The sequence below is a fragment of the Aquila chrysaetos genome, chromosome 16 (assembly GCF_900496995.4).
Source record: "Aquila chrysaetos chrysaetos chromosome 16, bAquChr1.4, whole genome shotgun sequence".
Taxonomy (NCBI): Eukaryota; Metazoa; Chordata; class Aves; order Accipitriformes; family Accipitridae; genus Aquila; species Aquila chrysaetos.
In genome coordinates, this window is record NC_044019.1 from 14,562,477 (window position 1) to 14,579,494 (window position 17,018).

Here is a 17,018-nt window from a genome sequence, read left to right on the forward strand (position 1 = left end):
AGCAGAGTCTAGGTAGATCAAATGAGGTCAACATTGCATACTTGAGGCTGAATAGTTATACACAAACTTCTGGTATTTTTGCAAGTAAGTAATCCAGAGAGAGGCCAGAGATGGGAATAGAGGAAGCTTTTTGAGCATTTTACTGTAGAGGAACTCAACCTTCCTTTGAAAAGCAGAGGTGACTCACTTTTCTTACCATTCCTTAGAATAACCAGCAGAATCCTAAATAGGCTGAGAGTCTTTATCCTTGTAGAGGATATTGAGTCTTTATGCACAGTGACACAAGTCTGACTTCTCTGAGCCATTTTGCTTCTTGGCAGTACAGTCACATTGCCAGTGCTAATCCCAGTCCTAAAAAGTGCATTATTTACAATGGATTTCCTGAAGCGTTGAGGGCAATGAACAGCTCTAGACCAAATTCATGGGTTTGGGGTGGGGAGCTAGCTTAGAATTTAGCAGGGGAAAGAGGAGTGCAATGGCATGGCTGCCACGCCTGTGGGATGGGTGGGTGGGTGGATGGATGTGGTTTTGAACATTTGGAACAAGTTGGTTAAGTGAGTGTTCTTTCATAGCGAGAGCTATCAGGGGTGCAACACTAAACTGTAGACACGATGTGCTTTTCCTTATTTTTTTCTGCATTTTCAGCACAGGTTGTATGTTCAAAAGCCTTCAGTACTGACCTATTTCCACTCTTCTTAAAGATTATGTTAAAAATCTGACTGGCTTAAATGAAAACAGTCAGGACTGCTGCAAATTGCAGACAGGCCATTGCCCTGGGTGAGATTTTTGGATGTCCAGCAGGTGGAGCAGCAGTCCCACTGGTTAGGAACTGGGGACCACAATCATGTTCTGCCTCTGCAAGTGTATTCTCTCCTGCAGGACAGTCACATATTGCATTTTCTTTGCTTTTGTAGTTTTTTGATGCTGTGTCCTCAGATAAAAATCTCTAAGTTGAGTGGAGAGGAAACTGCACTACATGAGCTATGCTGGTACAGTGGACGTGGTGTTAATGTTTTGTGTGCTATTGCAGAGTATATGGCACTTCCCAGAAGAAGTAGAAAGGTTTGTGAAAGAGGTGAAGACGATAAGTGGGTGGTTTCTTGTTTTGTTGTTTTTTGGTTTTGTGGGGTTTTTTTAGCTGAACAGGTCACAGTAGGAAGATTCAATAATACTTATTACATATGAAAAAAGGCAGAAGGTGATGGCATGCCCACTGCCCTGTCACCCAAGGGTCACAGTGTGTGTTAATGTGACAGTCTTTAAGACATAGGCCATACTGAGGAATTCCTACTTGCAGTTCCCCTCCCTCCTCTCACATAAATGTGGTGATGCAAATTTAGGCTTTTGGTGCTGAGCTGTGCAGTGCCAGAGGAGGAGTCTCCAGCTGTGCCCATTTTTTCCCTAAAACTGTCAGTAAAGTACAAGGAAGCTAGTCCTCAGTGAGCTAGACTGAATTCTTCACTTTTTTTCAGGCACATCAAACTTGTGTGGTGGAGAAAACAGTGGATATACTGTATGATTTAGTCTGTATGGCCATAGTGGATCACTTGCTCAGTCTGACAAAGACTGGAGGTGTTACCTTCTGTCCTTCCAGTGACAGTAAAGTTGGAAAGTTTCTATGGGGGAGAGTAGAAGTATCTGGCTCAAAAGAAAAACAAAAAAATACTGTTATATTAAAAAAAAAAAATTGGGTCACAGAGTTATCTAAGGTGTCAATTGCTTGCACAGTCTTAACAAATGCATTAAAGATTACAATGTTTATTGTAATACTGTTGTGAATATTACAACAAAGTCTTGAATTCTGTAAGCAGATAGTGGTTTTTCCACAATGGCTTGCTTTTTTTCTTTTTTTTTTTTTTTTGCACCACCTTAGTGGTTAGGGCTGAATGACGCTTTTTATCCCTTCCTGTTCCTGGTGAGTCTCCTGTGCCTCCTGCATTCTGGAAGAAATAATTCTGATCTTTTGCAGCAGCACTTGAAAGTCTTGTTCACAACTGATCTTGGCACCAGGGGCTGGTGCACAGGCAGTCCCAAAGCAAGTGGATGAAAGGGAAGTTCCCCCCAGATCAGAACTAGTATAACCAGAGTCTTTCTATTAACTAACTTTCACCAAATGTGTTATGATGAACCTGCCTCTTCCCCTAAACTTTTTAGTCAATAAAGATGTTCACTAAGATTGTAAAAATCATGCTCTTAATTTGTAGTATAAGGACCTTTTCCAAACCTAAAGTGAAAGCACAGAGCCTCTCAACAAAGTTAATTGTAGATAGTTTTTTTTTTAATGAGTGTGACAATGCATTCCACCCAAATTTTGTTGTTTAGAACTAGTTGCTTTAGCTCTGCTGAAACTTGAAATCAGCTTGGTGCAGATACCAGCATGGAAAATTTAAGCCTAAACTGAAATTTGACAGCTTGAAACTTGAGTCTTTAAGTGGAACATGTTAGGCAATCATTAACTAGGGACAATGCTGCTGTGAAAGTGGACATATTTGCGAGGAGGCATGCAAAGTGTCAGTGATTAAGAACAAAATCCTGGGCTGTTGATGTTAATCAGAAAAGTCCTGTCAACTATCAGGGTGGCATTTTGATACATTTTACATAATAAATATTCAGAGTAGTTCATAAGAAATGCTACTGGAGAGCAGTAAAGTCAAAGTGTTCTTGTGGAGATCAAAGTACAGAGCTGTAAGAGGGTATTGTTGACGGTTTGTTGTAAGAGCCATTTCCTGGTAATCATTTGTGTATCCTACTGTGCGGAGGACTGATTTGAATTGCCTAATGGAAGAGAGTTATGCACTAGTTTTCACACAGCCATGTCATGTCGTTCACGTTAGGTAAAAGTCTTTACTTATGATGCTCTAGCCAGGGCCTTGCATTTTTCAGTGTTATCTTGAACAGCTAATAAGGTACAACCTTGAAGTGGGCAATGTTTCCATCACTGATTCCTTCTCAGTCTACATAGCTAGGGGGATCATTAGGCAGAGTTCATAGAAACTTGGAAATTTCTAGTCTATTTGTCATATCAAAACAAATTTGGATTTATATTAGAGGAAGGGAAGCCTTTTGAAATAAAAGCTTTCCAGTGATGTACTGTCATTTTATCACCAAATAAACATTAGTTCTATTAGTTCTTTTGTGTATTCTGATAAATAAGATTTGAAATTTTATTGAAGCAGCTGAAAGCTTATGGCACCCTGTCTGTTCTACACTAGTAAAATGAACACTGCTGGGTAATATTCTTGGGGTGCTGCCATTTGATTGCTGCTGAATGTTAGTATGGTCCTCAGTATGGCCTTTGGTCTATGCCAGCGAGCATTGTTGACCAGTTCCTACACAGTTCAGGTGATAGCACGTGCCGGGGTGATTCCTAGAGAGCAGGTTATATAGAGCCACCCTACTTTGGAGGAATTGTCTTCAGTGCTAGAGAATGGTCTTTATACTTAATTTATATATAAGGGCATGTGTAGTTTCTGTGTAAGGCTGGCCTGGTTTTGGATCAGACAATGAGTCCTGGAGATCAATTGAATTCACCAAGTAGATTTGTTTTTACAGTCTTTTGCTTCCAGATATGTTACTTCTTTTTGGTGCAGTATATGAATATAAAGACGCTGGAGGATAGTTCAGTTGGTTTTGTATTTCTGCTCTCATTCCTTCACAAGAGTTTTGTGATATGTTTTTCTGTGATTTGTTCAGAACAATATTGAACTGTTTTGAGGCAGGTGGTACACACTGGCAATGAAGGTTATCTTTTACACTAGTATACACTTAGTTAGCTAGTATTTTTTTTTCTCTGGAATATCTGTTGGTTTTTTTCTATTAGTAAAACCCTACATCTTTTCCTGCACAACAGATGAAACCTCTGTGGAAAATTCCAGTTGCTTTTCAGTCCATTGTATACCCAATTTGTGAGACAAAAGGCACATAGATTTGGAAGATAATCAAAGAGGGCCTGTATCTGTACAGAAACCCGGAGCCAATCCTTTAGGGTGGAGGACAGAGCACAAATTACTGCTCCCTTCAGTCAAGTTATCTTTATCTAAATTTGCCTCAGGGATAACACTAGTTTTGTCTCTGCTATTCAGAGTGCATGTTCTTGGTCTGTTCTGTAGCTGACTATGCTTCCTGTCACCCCTGGAGCCCAAATATATATATATATTGCATACACATGGAAGCCTGAATAAGCTTGGGAATAAGTGATTGGCTTAACTTCTATCTGGTGGGAGCTTCCTTCTGTGTTTCTGTCCTGTCTCAAGTTTTCTCACTTTTTTAATGTCATACAAAAGAGGGAATGCCACAGCCTAGGGGCCACAGCAGGGCGGTGATACCATCTTCTCAACCATAGTATATGATGGGTTGCTGCTGTGAAACACTTGAAAATGTCACACATGATTAGCATGCAATTTTGTAACTAATGTAGATGATCCAAGAAGGCTTAAGCTACTGCACCCCAGAACAAGCATTCATTATGCTAGTATATGACTATTGTAATTAATTAGAGTAATTGCACCTTTAATGGAGGTAAATGCCATTAAAATAATTCATGATCAGACAAGGTAATAAGACAAAGTTTAGTTTCCTATTCATCAAAATAGTTAAGGGATCTTGGAGAACATATGGTAGAAGCAAACTTAAACTGCTGAAGTGTAGAGGAAGAAAATCACTCCAAAATTATTTGAATTGAAATACAGACACTTGTGTTAAGGTAATATGTGGAGTACAAGTCTGATGTGTAGAGACTAGATATTATTTATAAAATTGTTATTTCGCCATTAATCTGCCCTTTTGGTGTTAAATGTTAAGTTCAAACAATTACAGGTAAATCTGATCTGGACATTACCTGAAATTCAAAAAGTATTTAGGACATTATGAAACCCTTGCATCAAAATGATTGCCAGATTGCATCATCGATTAAGAACCTTTTAACCTTAATTCATGATTTATTTTTTCTTCTCCCTTTCATTTTTGAGGTTGGAGATGAGATAGTTCGTATCAATGGATATTCCATTTCATCATGCACACATGAAGAAGTCATAAACCTCATTCGCACAAAGAAAATAGTGTCCATAAAAGTAAGACGTAAGTAACATTAAAAAAAATCACCTGCATCACTAGAGATTGCTGGTGATCTGTAGAAAGTGCTACTTAACAGAGTATTTTTCTTTTTCAGATATTGGCATGATACCTGTCAAAAGGTAATGGTATTTAATTTGAAAACAAATTAGATTATTAATTTTCACGTAGCCAATATCCAAAGAACCTCTGTGTTTATCTGTTTATTTGAAAATGTGTGAATGGGCATCTCCGCAGCTGATTAAAATGTCATGTGCTTTGTGATAAACAGGGAGATGTCTTGTTTGATGAATCTGACTTCTTATGCCAGTTGCCTACTTAAATGAACCAATTTCTATTTCCTCATTATTTGTGGATATTACCTGGAAATTTCATTATCAATGCACCTACCTTAACAGAGAGCTCCACTGCTTCTCTATGTACATAACATTTGAGGATTGCTTCAGAGCTTAGAAAAATTTTAAATTATTGTCCTCTTCCAATTTTTGTTGAAAAGTTGAAACTTTAAGTGCAATGTTTGAGAAATGTTAATGATGGGAGGTGTCTCTCTGCATAGACATTTACGTAAGCTGTTCAAGTTGTTATGATTATTTTCACAGTCTTTCTTAGAGTTTCCTGAAATTGTTTCACTTGAGGAGGTTTTCTCAATTTTATGTTTGACAAGCTTTACTAGCCTAAATAATTGTATACTTGTTTGATGTTCCATTTAAATTGCTGGAAAATAAACCAGTTGTTGTGAATGGTATCCAAAGGAACTTGTGGATGCAAAATAGGAGGCCACATTCCAAAGCAGCTTCTTGAATACATTCACAATTATTTTTGTCCCCATTATTTTAAATTACTTTTTCTTTCCAGTTCAGCAAATGAACCCCTTAAGTGGCAATATGTGGACCAGTTTGTGTCAGACTCTGGGGTAAGAGATCAATATTTTATTAAGATATCTTCTGGGAAATCTGTAATGGTTCTGAAACACTTTCTCCTCTGACTTTATCACAGAAGTTATTGTATGTATTTCTGTGATGCAATATCTTGTTACAAGTGTTCTGGGAGAAACATCTGTGATATGAAATGATTCTAAAATCATTAGGTAAGGAAAGGGCAGGATACAAATGAAATATCTTTTACTCATTATTTGGTACTTTATTTTGCTTGAGCTTATTACCTTGCCAGCCTATAGTTCTATTGTATAAATCTTTAACGGATTATTTGTCCTATCTTAGCTATATTAGTGAAGGAATGACAGGTATGAATGCAAGTGGCTTCTATGGGTTGCAGCAGTGGAAAGAGAGACCACAATTACAGTTCTTTTGCTTTCAGGAAGAAAGACTTCGTTAAATAGCGAGTACTTTCATGTATTTTTCCAGCTCTTTTGTCACGAAACATCTAAGTGATTATTTTGCCATATCACTTTCCTCTAATTTTCCTTCACCCTTTTCTGAAGACAGTTTGACTATTTAAACAATCTTCTCCAAATAGAAAGATAAGTTCAGTCTTTCACCTCAGCCATGCAGCTCTGCTGAAATGACTGTACTTCACATTCGTCTCCAGCAGGACCTCAGAGGAATCTTATCTTGATGTTGGCAGGGTTTGATCCTGGCTTTATGAAGTTTTGTAGTAGTCTTGATAGAGTTCAACACAAAGTAACATCTGCAGCATTTTTTAATCCCCCTACAGGAAGGAAAGGGCAGTGTTGCTGGGCTTGCTTCTTCTGGAGGGAGAGACAATAAAGAGAAAAAAGTCTTCATTAGCTTGATTGGTACAAAAGGCATGGGTTGCAGGTGGGTACATGTTTCTTACTTAATGTCACTGGTTTGTTAAGTGAGACATCCAAGGCAGTTATTTCCATCATTCACTAATATGATATCAGGAAAATGGAGATCCACGCTGGTTCAGGAAAGCAAACTGGAACAGGAGGATATCTATGGCACACATTGTGTATTATTAGACAAATCATAAATGCCTGTGTCACAAGTTCTGACTTTAAAAGGTTTTTTTGGTTTTAAAATAAGAGCAGGCTGAAAGCGACATAATACAAGCTGTTGTGGAATTGGATCTTTTAAATGCTTTTACATTTTAAAATACTTTTAAATGCTGCTCTGTGATGTAGCAAGTTTCAGCACTGTCCAGTGTCAGGTTCACTCCCTGAACTTAGACTGCTTTCTGTGGCCCTTTTCAAAACTGAGAAGCCATCACACAGATATATCCAGTTCCTAAAAGTAATGTTGAACTTGCAAGATTTTTAGAAATATGAACAGATGCTTTGCAGACTCCTGTCCTAGCTGAAAAGTTAGTTATGGAGGTTTTGGGGTAGAAGGGATATTGTAGGATTTCTTATATATTTAGGAATATATAGTTGAAGTTATCAAGATTGAACTGCACAGAATATTTTTGAAAGCATAAGTTTTCTTTCATATTATTTGGAAGACCTAAAGTTTTTTTAAAAATTATTTACAGACCTGGAGGGGTGGTTCAACATCACCTGCTGGATATATTATCTACAAAAATAATTTCTGTGTTTGGGCCCAGCTTAGACTGCAGCTTAAAGTTTCCAGGCTAGATGTTGGCCCCTGGTTGAAACATCCTACTTGCTTCTGATAAGTAATCCTGAAAAATAACATTGCATTATATATACAGTATACTGCAGTTCAGTGAGTAAATGTGCAAGCAATTAGTAATTCTTCATTGTGTTCGATGCTTGCTTTTGATTGTCATTAGTGTCCCAGTCCCTTAGACAGTGTAGGTCAGTATACTGTTATTTTCAACATCTAAGGAAAAATCCAGGAGCTTGAATATTTTTATTTTAGCTTTTTCTTAAGTCATAGTTTTGTGCTGCAAGGGATAGAAAAGTGGGATGATAAGCCGTTGTGCGTGTACTGGCAAATTTTGGTGTTTGTTTCAGAATAGGCTAATACCACAAAAATATTCTTTAATCGGACAGAAATGATGAGAAAACAACTAAGACTTCTCACTGTATTACACTGTAATATTCTATAAATATTATCCTTTAAGTGTTTGTTTTTTATATTACACCAGTATTTCCAGTGGTCCAACACAAAAACCAGGCATTTTTATCAGCAATGTTAAGCCGGGTTCTCTTTCAGCAGAGGTGGGCTTAGAGGTAAGTATGCCACCGTCCAAGGTAGGTACCACAAGGAAATGTTGTTTGGTATTTACTACTTTGAGGATTCTGGATCACTGTGAAGTCACTAGGTGTGGGGGGTTTGTTTGTTTGTTTGTTTGTTTTTTCCTGTGGGAAAGAAATACCTTGTGGTTGCGTTTCAAAATGAAACAAGTTTCCTAAATTTTAAGAACATGAGAGTGCCCTCCTGGGTCAGACCAATAGTCCATCGAGCTCAGTATTTAGTCTCAAACAGTGGCAATAGGGAATGCTAATACAGGAGGATGTGCAAGCCTGGCCAGTTTCCAGTCTGTTCCCCTTGTACTCTGTCAGTAGCTATGATTATTGTATTAAGAATGTTAGAGAGTATACCTATTTATGTTTTAATTTAATATATGTACTCATTTAGCATCTGTACTAAAATTTGAATTAATTCCTTTAGGTCGGTGATCAGATTGTTGAGGTAAATGGAGTGGACTTTTCTAATGTGGATCATAAAGAGGTAAGATCAAGTCTTCCTAATTCGCTGAATTTGTAGTTGTCAGCTTATTAAGCATCTGTCTGATCTTCCTGGCTGCAAAAAATATGTTTTGTTACTGAGCTACTTAACCAAAGAGGTTGTGTATTGAACATGGGAATGTGGAGATTTGAATACCTACCACCCTGTTTAGTTCAGGCAGGTCTTCTGGAAATCCAGCTTTGACAACCAGCATCTTTCATCCTATATATACAGGACTTTTACCACTTGATTCAGACTGATCTTTGTTTTGTTTTAATTTGCAGGCTGTCAGAGTGCTCAAAAGTAGTCGTACTTTGACTATCTCTGTGGTAGCAGGCGCTGTAAGTAGTAGTATATTTATAAAAGCAGAACATTTGTGAAAATTACTATGTGGGCAAATAAATGGTAAAAATAAATGGATAAGAAGTAGAGCTGTGTTTCTTTATAATGTCTATACCACTAAATTCTGTCAAACCAGGGCAGCGTTGAGTAGCTTTTGATTATTTTATTGATAACTATCCGCAGTATTCTCAAATAAAACAGTTTCATGACTGTGGGCCAGTGCAAACCCATTCCCTTGACAAAGAGTAGAAATTAACTTTTATTGTAATTGTTTCTCATGTTTGAGAGCTTCTGTTCTAATACATAGCTGCTTCTCCTGAAACATGAAAGGTGAATTGGAGTAAATTAATTTTTCCATCCTGAATATCTGATGTCTTAGTCTTATTCCAAATTAATTCCTTGTGTAACTGTTCATCTGATCTCTTCAGTGTATCAACACATTGAAAATTGTTCAATTTTCCATTTCCACTGTTCAGTTTTCCCCATTTCCACAGAACTATATGCCTTTGGGGCCTAATCTAAAACCAGCTGAAATTAATTAAGTCTTCCCACTGACTTCAGTGTGACTTTCAATAAATGTTTTAATGTTTTTACTTCTTCAGTCCTTCTTACAGTAGAACTTATAGTTCTATACAAGAGGATACTCAAGTTCCATTGACTAATCAAAGATGGTATTTTCTGATTGCCTTGCAATTGAATTAAATAGGGAAAACAATATTTATTAAATGATTTAAGCTGCCTCCTAAGGGCTTATGTATACTGTGTAGCTATAGTAAGGAATTAATGGTTTAATTAAACTACTCTTACAGTAACAAAAGATGCAGTTGTCCAAAGGCTTTGTAGAAATTGTTTAAACAAATGTTCCAGACTAGATGATTAAGGTCCAGGAACTCAACATCCTAAGGGCTTAGTTTCGACTCCCAGATATGTTACCAACTGTTAGAAAAGATGGGATCTACTCCAGCATGTACCACTGGGTTGCATCCTTAAAATGGTGAATTGTTGCTATGGAACTCTTCTGTTCCACCTTGCTTCACCTTGCATGTCTCTCCTTTCCTCAGTACACATCTTTGTACTGAAGAAGAGATTGCAAAGGGAAACAGCTTCTCTACTCCTGTTTTTCCGTCAGCTTAGACCGTGGTGCAAAGGCATTCTTCACTGCCTGTTTTTGTTCGAGCCGTCTGCTTTTGAGCCTTAGAGACATGAAAAATCTGGCCTTCCTAATTAACAAGGGATTGTAATTTCAGTAATGAAAATTAGATAAATGTTATCAAACTGTTCCACACATAGCACCGTGGAAATACCTTTCTTGAATAGAAAATAGTGCTGGTGTCTTAACTGTAAAGCAAATGAAACACGTCAACTATATAACCTTTTGGCAATGTAGTTTCCCTATATTTGAGTTCCGTGAGTGATGGTACATTTCCACAGCAGCCAGGCACAAGAGCATTAAAACACAGTAACTGTGTAGTTGCCTTCCATGTTGGCATTCATTCAATGTGCTGTTCTCTAGCATTGCATTGCTCAGATTTCAAGGAAGTATAATGTGGAGTTTTTTTCTGGGTGACACACTGAGCATGTCTCTGGCATGACCCCTACGCTGTTGTTGCTGACTTCAGTAGTTGCATGCCTCTTCTGAGTTGTTTAATATCATAACTTTGATACTGAAACTGGGGTAGCTCTTTGGAATGAAGTGGTCAGATCGTTCAGGGTCTTTCAGAAAGCATTCCTCAGAAAAAGTAATGTGAGGAAATGGCAGATGTTCTAGTACGTAATTGGTTTTGAATTATTTCCTAGAAGAACTACATTCATGAGACTTTTTCACAACTGATTTGGGTGGCGGTTCTGATTGCAGGGAAAGGAGCTGTTCATGACTGAAGAAGAAAGGCAGAGAGAAGCACGTCTCCGTGAGCAAGAACGCCAGGAGTTAATGCATCAAAAGCGACTTGCGCTGGAGACTAACAAAATCATCAAAGAGCAGCAAGAGAAAGAGAGATTGTAAGGACTCTGTATAGGATAGCCTGAAAAATTTAGCTTGGATTTGGAAAGGGTATGGAAGACAGGAGCAACTGTGAGAAGACTCCCAATTTAGATGAACTTAATTTTGCTGTTGCAGAGTCTCTGTTCATAAATCCTTATCCTGTGGTGCTCTTGATGTCTGGGTTTTCAAAGCTGATATCATTCAAACACGTCTTGAGTAGAAGGGTCACCTTGTTCCCTGACTGTCATACCCCTATGATTCAGTGTGATATTAGTTATTTTCCCAATGCCATTCCCTCATCCTTTATTTTTAGCAGGACAGTTAAAATTTTATACTCTTACAATAACACACTATGGAACTGTGTCAGAAGGAGATAGTGACTTACAGAGTTAAATAGATGATATGCCCTTATCCAGATGGTCATGAATGTCCTCAGGGTTCCTACGACAGTATATTGAACCCTTGGTATCTTAAAGACAACTTCTAAAAAGGAGCATTTTTCCCCAATGCATATGTATTTACTGTCTATATCTTTTACTAACTATATGCTGACACACTTTGTGCAAGTTCTTACTCAGAAAGTACTATTTTTATCATGGTGTCCTAATTCCTCTTATTATAGAAGAAAACTGGAGATTTCCCAGAAGGCTGCAGAGGAAGAAGAGAGATATCGCAGAGAAATAGAGCAGTAAGTAAAAAGCTTACATAGGCAATATGCTGCCTGAAAAAGGGTCCTTATGTATTAGATCTGGCTGAAAACATTCTGCATGTTCTTTTCTAATAAAATTGTGTAATATTTCAATTTAGCGAAATGTAGGGTCCAGTGCATATGAGTAAGTACACCACAGTTACAGAATAGGAAATGATCTGAAAATCAGCACCTTGAAAACATGAGGATTATGATGATAATAAATTCAATGTGAAACTGAATTTGAGTGCTTATTTTAAAAATATATTATAAATGTATAGAGAAACTTAAGATTAAGGAAGTTCTGTGTCTCAGAACTCGTTTACTCTGTTGTCACTGAACCACTACATCTAATTTTAACAGAAAAAAAGAAATTAATACTGCAAGGAAATGGATCAGGGAAGAAACAGAAGAATGACTAAAGAGCTGGAAAACATGCATATACTCAGGGGCTTGATGACTTATCCACTTAGCTTATATTTAAAAAAAAACAAAACAAAACACAGGTAGTTTGTTCATTATCTGTAAGAGTGTACACAGCGTGGAATTTAATAGCCTTTTCAGTCTATCAGACAGTTCTGAAAACAAAAGCTGTGTAGATTTAGACTAAAATATGGACTATGTGATGCTAATCATCTTGAGTAGAAATTTCAGTCATCATAAATTTTAAGTAGGCTTTTGCTTTTCTAAGGAGAGAATTAATTAAATTAAAACTGTGGCACCTAAAGCAGGAAGTTCTTATAACCTATTTTATTCAGGAAATCTGATTTTTATTATCACAGTCTATTCTGGTTTTAAAAATCTGTGATTATAGGAACTAGACACATTCAAAGATTGTATTATAATAAAGTCAGTACTATAAATGTAACTTAAGCATTGTTTTACATTTGGAACTTTAAAATTAACCAGTATAACATGTTGTTGTTATCACAGTAATTAATTTCCCTTCTAAATGTTGTTGGGAAATTGCATGAAAGTTAGTGTGAAATTGCACAATATCTGTTTTTATGCATCCTTTTAAAGCTAAGATTGACCCAAAGTATTCAGCTTTGCACCTTTGACATCTTAAACAGTTTTTAATTCATATTCATTCACTTAAGTCCCTTTACATGTACCTGTATTAGCTAAAATTCTCTGACAGAAAAAGAGTAGGGATTTCTGAATCTGTGAGGTGCAAAAAGGAATATATTCCCCAGCTGTCACAAGAGAAGAATCTTCTGACAGTCCTGCCGTGGGCCCTACTGCAGCACGTGGATGAATTCTTACACGTTCTCTTTTTCTAATTCCTGGGGAATAGGTAACATCCTGTTCTTTATTGTGGTCTACTGTAGAAATTGCTGCAATAGCCATGGAAAGCTGCTGTAAAAGCAGACCATCACAGGTGAAGAATGATTCCGTTCTCCAAATGCAGATTGCTTGTCTGTTATAATGAACGTTTGGTATCTGCAATATCCTTCTGAACTAAGTGCATCTTTACTCACTCAGGGAGGACTTTCATGATCAGGCTGCCTTGAGGTCTGCTCATTGTAAGATCTAGCAAGTCTTTATACTTCGTTGTGTAATTTCCAAGTGCTGCTCAGGCACTTATTAAGCTTTTCCATATTACAATCCAAACTGTTAAGTCTGACTCAATCTCGTTGGTGTAGAGGAGGGAGGATGGTAGTATAGCAACTTCAATTTAATCTGAAGCTTAGGTTTAATAAGCAAATGCAGGCAGGCAGTTTCACTAGAATGTAATGCTTTCCTGTATTAACAGTTTGTCAGGATAACCCTTTGCTCCATTTTTAAAATCCTTTCTGCAGGAATTCCTTGTATAGATTCACTGTGCCCTTTATTAGTATCTTGCATACATTTTAGGAAGAAATTTCAAATGTGCCTAAATGGCAGAGGTCCTTAACTCTGTGTACTTCAAGTTACATTGTAACCCCCTTTTTTTTTTTTTTTTTTATTAAAAGGAAATGTAAAAACAAATCTAAACGTTCTGTCCAATGTTCCCTGCTATTGACTATGCCTCCAAATCTAAATACTGACGTCAGCTGCTGATTTAATAGTGCTTTGACCACATGTGGATATTTTTTAAATATACCTTAGCTAATTTAGAGATGCAAAAGATAATCCAAGTATGAATAGCATCATACATATCTAAGATCTGGTAAGTTTTTGAACCATATATCAATTAACCAGTTCAAGACAGGCTACAGCCAAGAATAGATCTTGGATCACTTAAAGGCACCATATATGAAGCTACAAGCCATTAGGTTATATGGTAGTTCTCTTGTGACATACTTGGGATTTGCTGAATTTTCCTTCAAAATGTGGTTTTTTGATCATGGTGTCTTTCTAGGTGCCTTCTAGGTAATTTACTTGTTTTATGAGCTTCTTTGTCCTGAAGCATGACAATTTTTTCTTTTTTTTTTTTTTTTTGCCTAGAACACTGAATTTTATGTGGTTTGTGTCTCAAGAGTATCTAGTTCTTTTGGGGAAGAGTCACTTTCTAGTGTAGCCTAGAATTATGTGTTTAGGAAGCTATCATCCAAATGGAGATAAGATACAGAAATAAGACACGTACTCTTGAGGTATAATTTACCATTGTTACATCTGATTTAGGCATGTGGTAAATATTCTGTCACTTAGTATTTTAGTTAAAACTGACTGTTTTTCTAATAGATATTTCCCAGTTCTAAAAATGAAGAATTATTAGGTGAGAGATGGCTTTTGGCTTCAGTTAAGGTAACAGTCAGTATTGCAGTGTATCACTCTGGGGCTAATATTTGTGAAGGTGTTTATATAACTGACCTTAGAAGTCTCAATATTAAATAATAATATTGTACTCAATTACATTGTATTTTACAAATTATCTTAGTAGCTTAGTAAATGAAACAGATTGATGAAAGGAATTTGTTTTGGGGAAAAGGGCAGTTTATTGTGCTTTATATTAAAGAGAAAAAAAACCCCAAACATACAGAACACTAAATAATTGTAATGAGTTTATATTGATGATGCTGTTTTTATAGTCAGAATTCCTAGCTGCATTTTTTTCCTATAGGATAACAGCAGAGGAAGAGAAATTTAAAAAGGAGTGGGAAGAAGACTGGGGTCCTAAAGAACCTCCCAAATCTCTAAAAACTGTGACTGCAGAAGTGCACCCTGCCCCTCATTCCAAACATAGAAGTAAGTAATTGATTTCAATCTGCTTCCTAGGGAAAGTATTTGTTTCAGACACATCACTGAGCTGTATGGAATATATCACCAGTGTGTGTCCAAGCCAAGCTAGCTATGACTTGGTTATTTTCAGAAGGCTGAAAGCATATGATTGATTAATTTAATAGCTCTTATTTAACAGGTACCTAGCAAAATCTACATCCACTCAAACAGTCATGTTTTTTAACAAGAAGCAGCAGCAGCAGGAAAAAAAAATAAAGCTCACTAAGAAATCATTTGAAGTATCAGCCTCTTTAGTTTGGGATTTTGGTGCCTTGCTTTCCATGTTGTTTCTGTGCGCTGTTTTGCCTGTCAACCTTTTCACAGAGGAGTTCTTGCGTCACTAGACCTGTGCTAATTTCCACTATATGCCCAAACGGAACCAGTGCTGCGTTTTTTATATGCTATGCAATTATGTTTTTATGTCCATGTGGATCAGCTGATATTCAAATGCTAAGTTATATACATATGAGTGCTTTCATCTCAGGTTTTATGGGCTTCCTGCTACTTTTGGGTTTTGTTACTTTTCAAAATGAAGGTATGATGAAGGGGAGACAAGCATTTGGTTTTGTTCCTTCATTTGGAATTAGCTTTGAGCTTTCTGCATTAATCATATAAGCAAATAATTTAACATCATTTTTATATTTGAGAAGAGATCTTGGGAGGTGGAGTGTTTGAAAGTAGAAAACGAGTACTAGATTTGCAGTCTCATTTAGAGTGAATGAATGCACTTTGTACTATTCCTATTGTTACCTTTTTTCTTCTCCCTTACTCTAAATCATTGTATTACAGAGGGTGGAGGTTATGGTTTTGAGTATTTTTTGTCTGCTTGCTCTTAACTAAAAAAGGTAGTTATGGAATCCCTGCTTTTGGCTTGGAGGAAATGAATTCAATGGTTAGTTTTCAGAAAAATCTAAAGATCTTCTCCCTCATCTCTTCGGTCCTCTCTTACTTTGGCAGTCTTTGAGGGCTGTAGGAATGCCTTGAAGCTCCCTTGCTTCTCTTACATGAGGAGTTAACAACTTAATTGAGTAAACAACTTAATATATTAAATGTCATTAAAAAATGCAACAGAAATCGTTGTTGCAAATAACAGTGAGACACTAAACAAAAAAGAAAAATCAAAGATTGTTAAGAATCAGTGACTTAAGTGTTTTTCCTAGATCTTTTGACAAATCTGTTTCTTGCCAGCATGCCTTTCACATCTAATTTATTTCTTCTCAGGCTAAAGTATTTACCACATCATTTTTCTGTGTATCACTTTCTTCAGTTCATGCTCTTTTGACAACTATCTTGAAAATGAAATGATGATGGTATAATGATATTTACAACCAATGCAAAAATAATCTTGCATGCTAAGAGCTTGGATAGCAAACATGTAAGCATGTACTAATTAAAAGCATGCAATCAGAACTTCTGAATCAATTCCTAGTGACCTAATAGTGAGAAAGCTAGGCACATTTCTAAGAATTTGCAAAATTCGGGCATCTGTCCCTGAGTTGCTGTGTGTAGTAGCAGATCTGTTAATATCTTGAATAGATCATCTGTCAGAGTAGAAGAAAAATCCTGCTTTTTCAAGTGTGGTTTACTTGTAGATTTTGAAACACCTTGTCCTTACTTTTTGTTTTTTCTATTCCTCTCCTACTATCATTTTTCTTACTGAATCTATCTGTTTTTCCGCTCCTGTCCTCCTTTTTCTTGTCTTTTTCCTCTTTTCATCCATTGCAGCAAATCTTTCACAAACAGTCTGTAGTCTGCACACGCTGAAGTTGATCTGATATCACTGGGCAGGCTGCTTCACAATTAGTCAAGAGACTGAGGAGGTACTGTTTTACAATGCAACTTTTCCATGAAGAATTGCCCTGAAGTGTAAGTTTGACTTAGTTGTCCAAAGGAATTTAAGACCCTTGGAGCTTAATTGGCAGTTAAGAAGCTAAATTGGAAGATACAGATAGTATGTGAAGAGTGTACTAAAGTGGTATTAGACAAAGGAAAAAGTGGAAAGTGCTTGTTGCATAACTTAAGGGAGACCTGGGTCAGTTCCTAACCTGATTACGTTATTTTTTTGTGTGACTTTGGGGAAGTCATGTAACTTTTCATGGATGAGAAACTGAGATCG

The 17,018-nt window shown here is 36.8% G+C and overlaps 1 protein-coding gene across 8 annotated transcripts in view; it reads left to right on the forward strand.

The window, feature by feature from the left end:
• USH1C (USH1 protein network component harmonin) overlaps positions 1-17,018 on the forward strand; it is a 52,747-nt gene that overhangs the window by 10,630 nt on the left and 25,099 nt on the right. For all 8 annotated transcript variants that reach the window (XM_030038779.1, XM_030038784.1, XM_030038775.1 and 5 more), the window contains exons 5-14: positions 4,968-5,076; positions 5,168-5,192; positions 5,926-5,983; positions 6,745-6,848; positions 8,104-8,188; positions 8,631-8,690; positions 8,972-9,028; positions 10,885-11,027; positions 11,633-11,698; positions 14,745-14,869. In XM_030038779.1, coding sequence (XP_029894639.1) covers positions 4,968-5,076; positions 5,168-5,192; positions 5,926-5,983; positions 6,745-6,848; positions 8,104-8,188; positions 8,631-8,690; positions 8,972-9,028; positions 10,885-11,027; positions 11,633-11,698; positions 14,745-14,869 — 832 coding nt within the window. The remainder of the gene's footprint in view (positions 1-4,967; positions 5,077-5,167; positions 5,193-5,925; positions 5,984-6,744; positions 6,849-8,103; positions 8,189-8,630; positions 8,691-8,971; positions 9,029-10,884; positions 11,028-11,632; positions 11,699-14,744; positions 14,870-17,018) is intronic.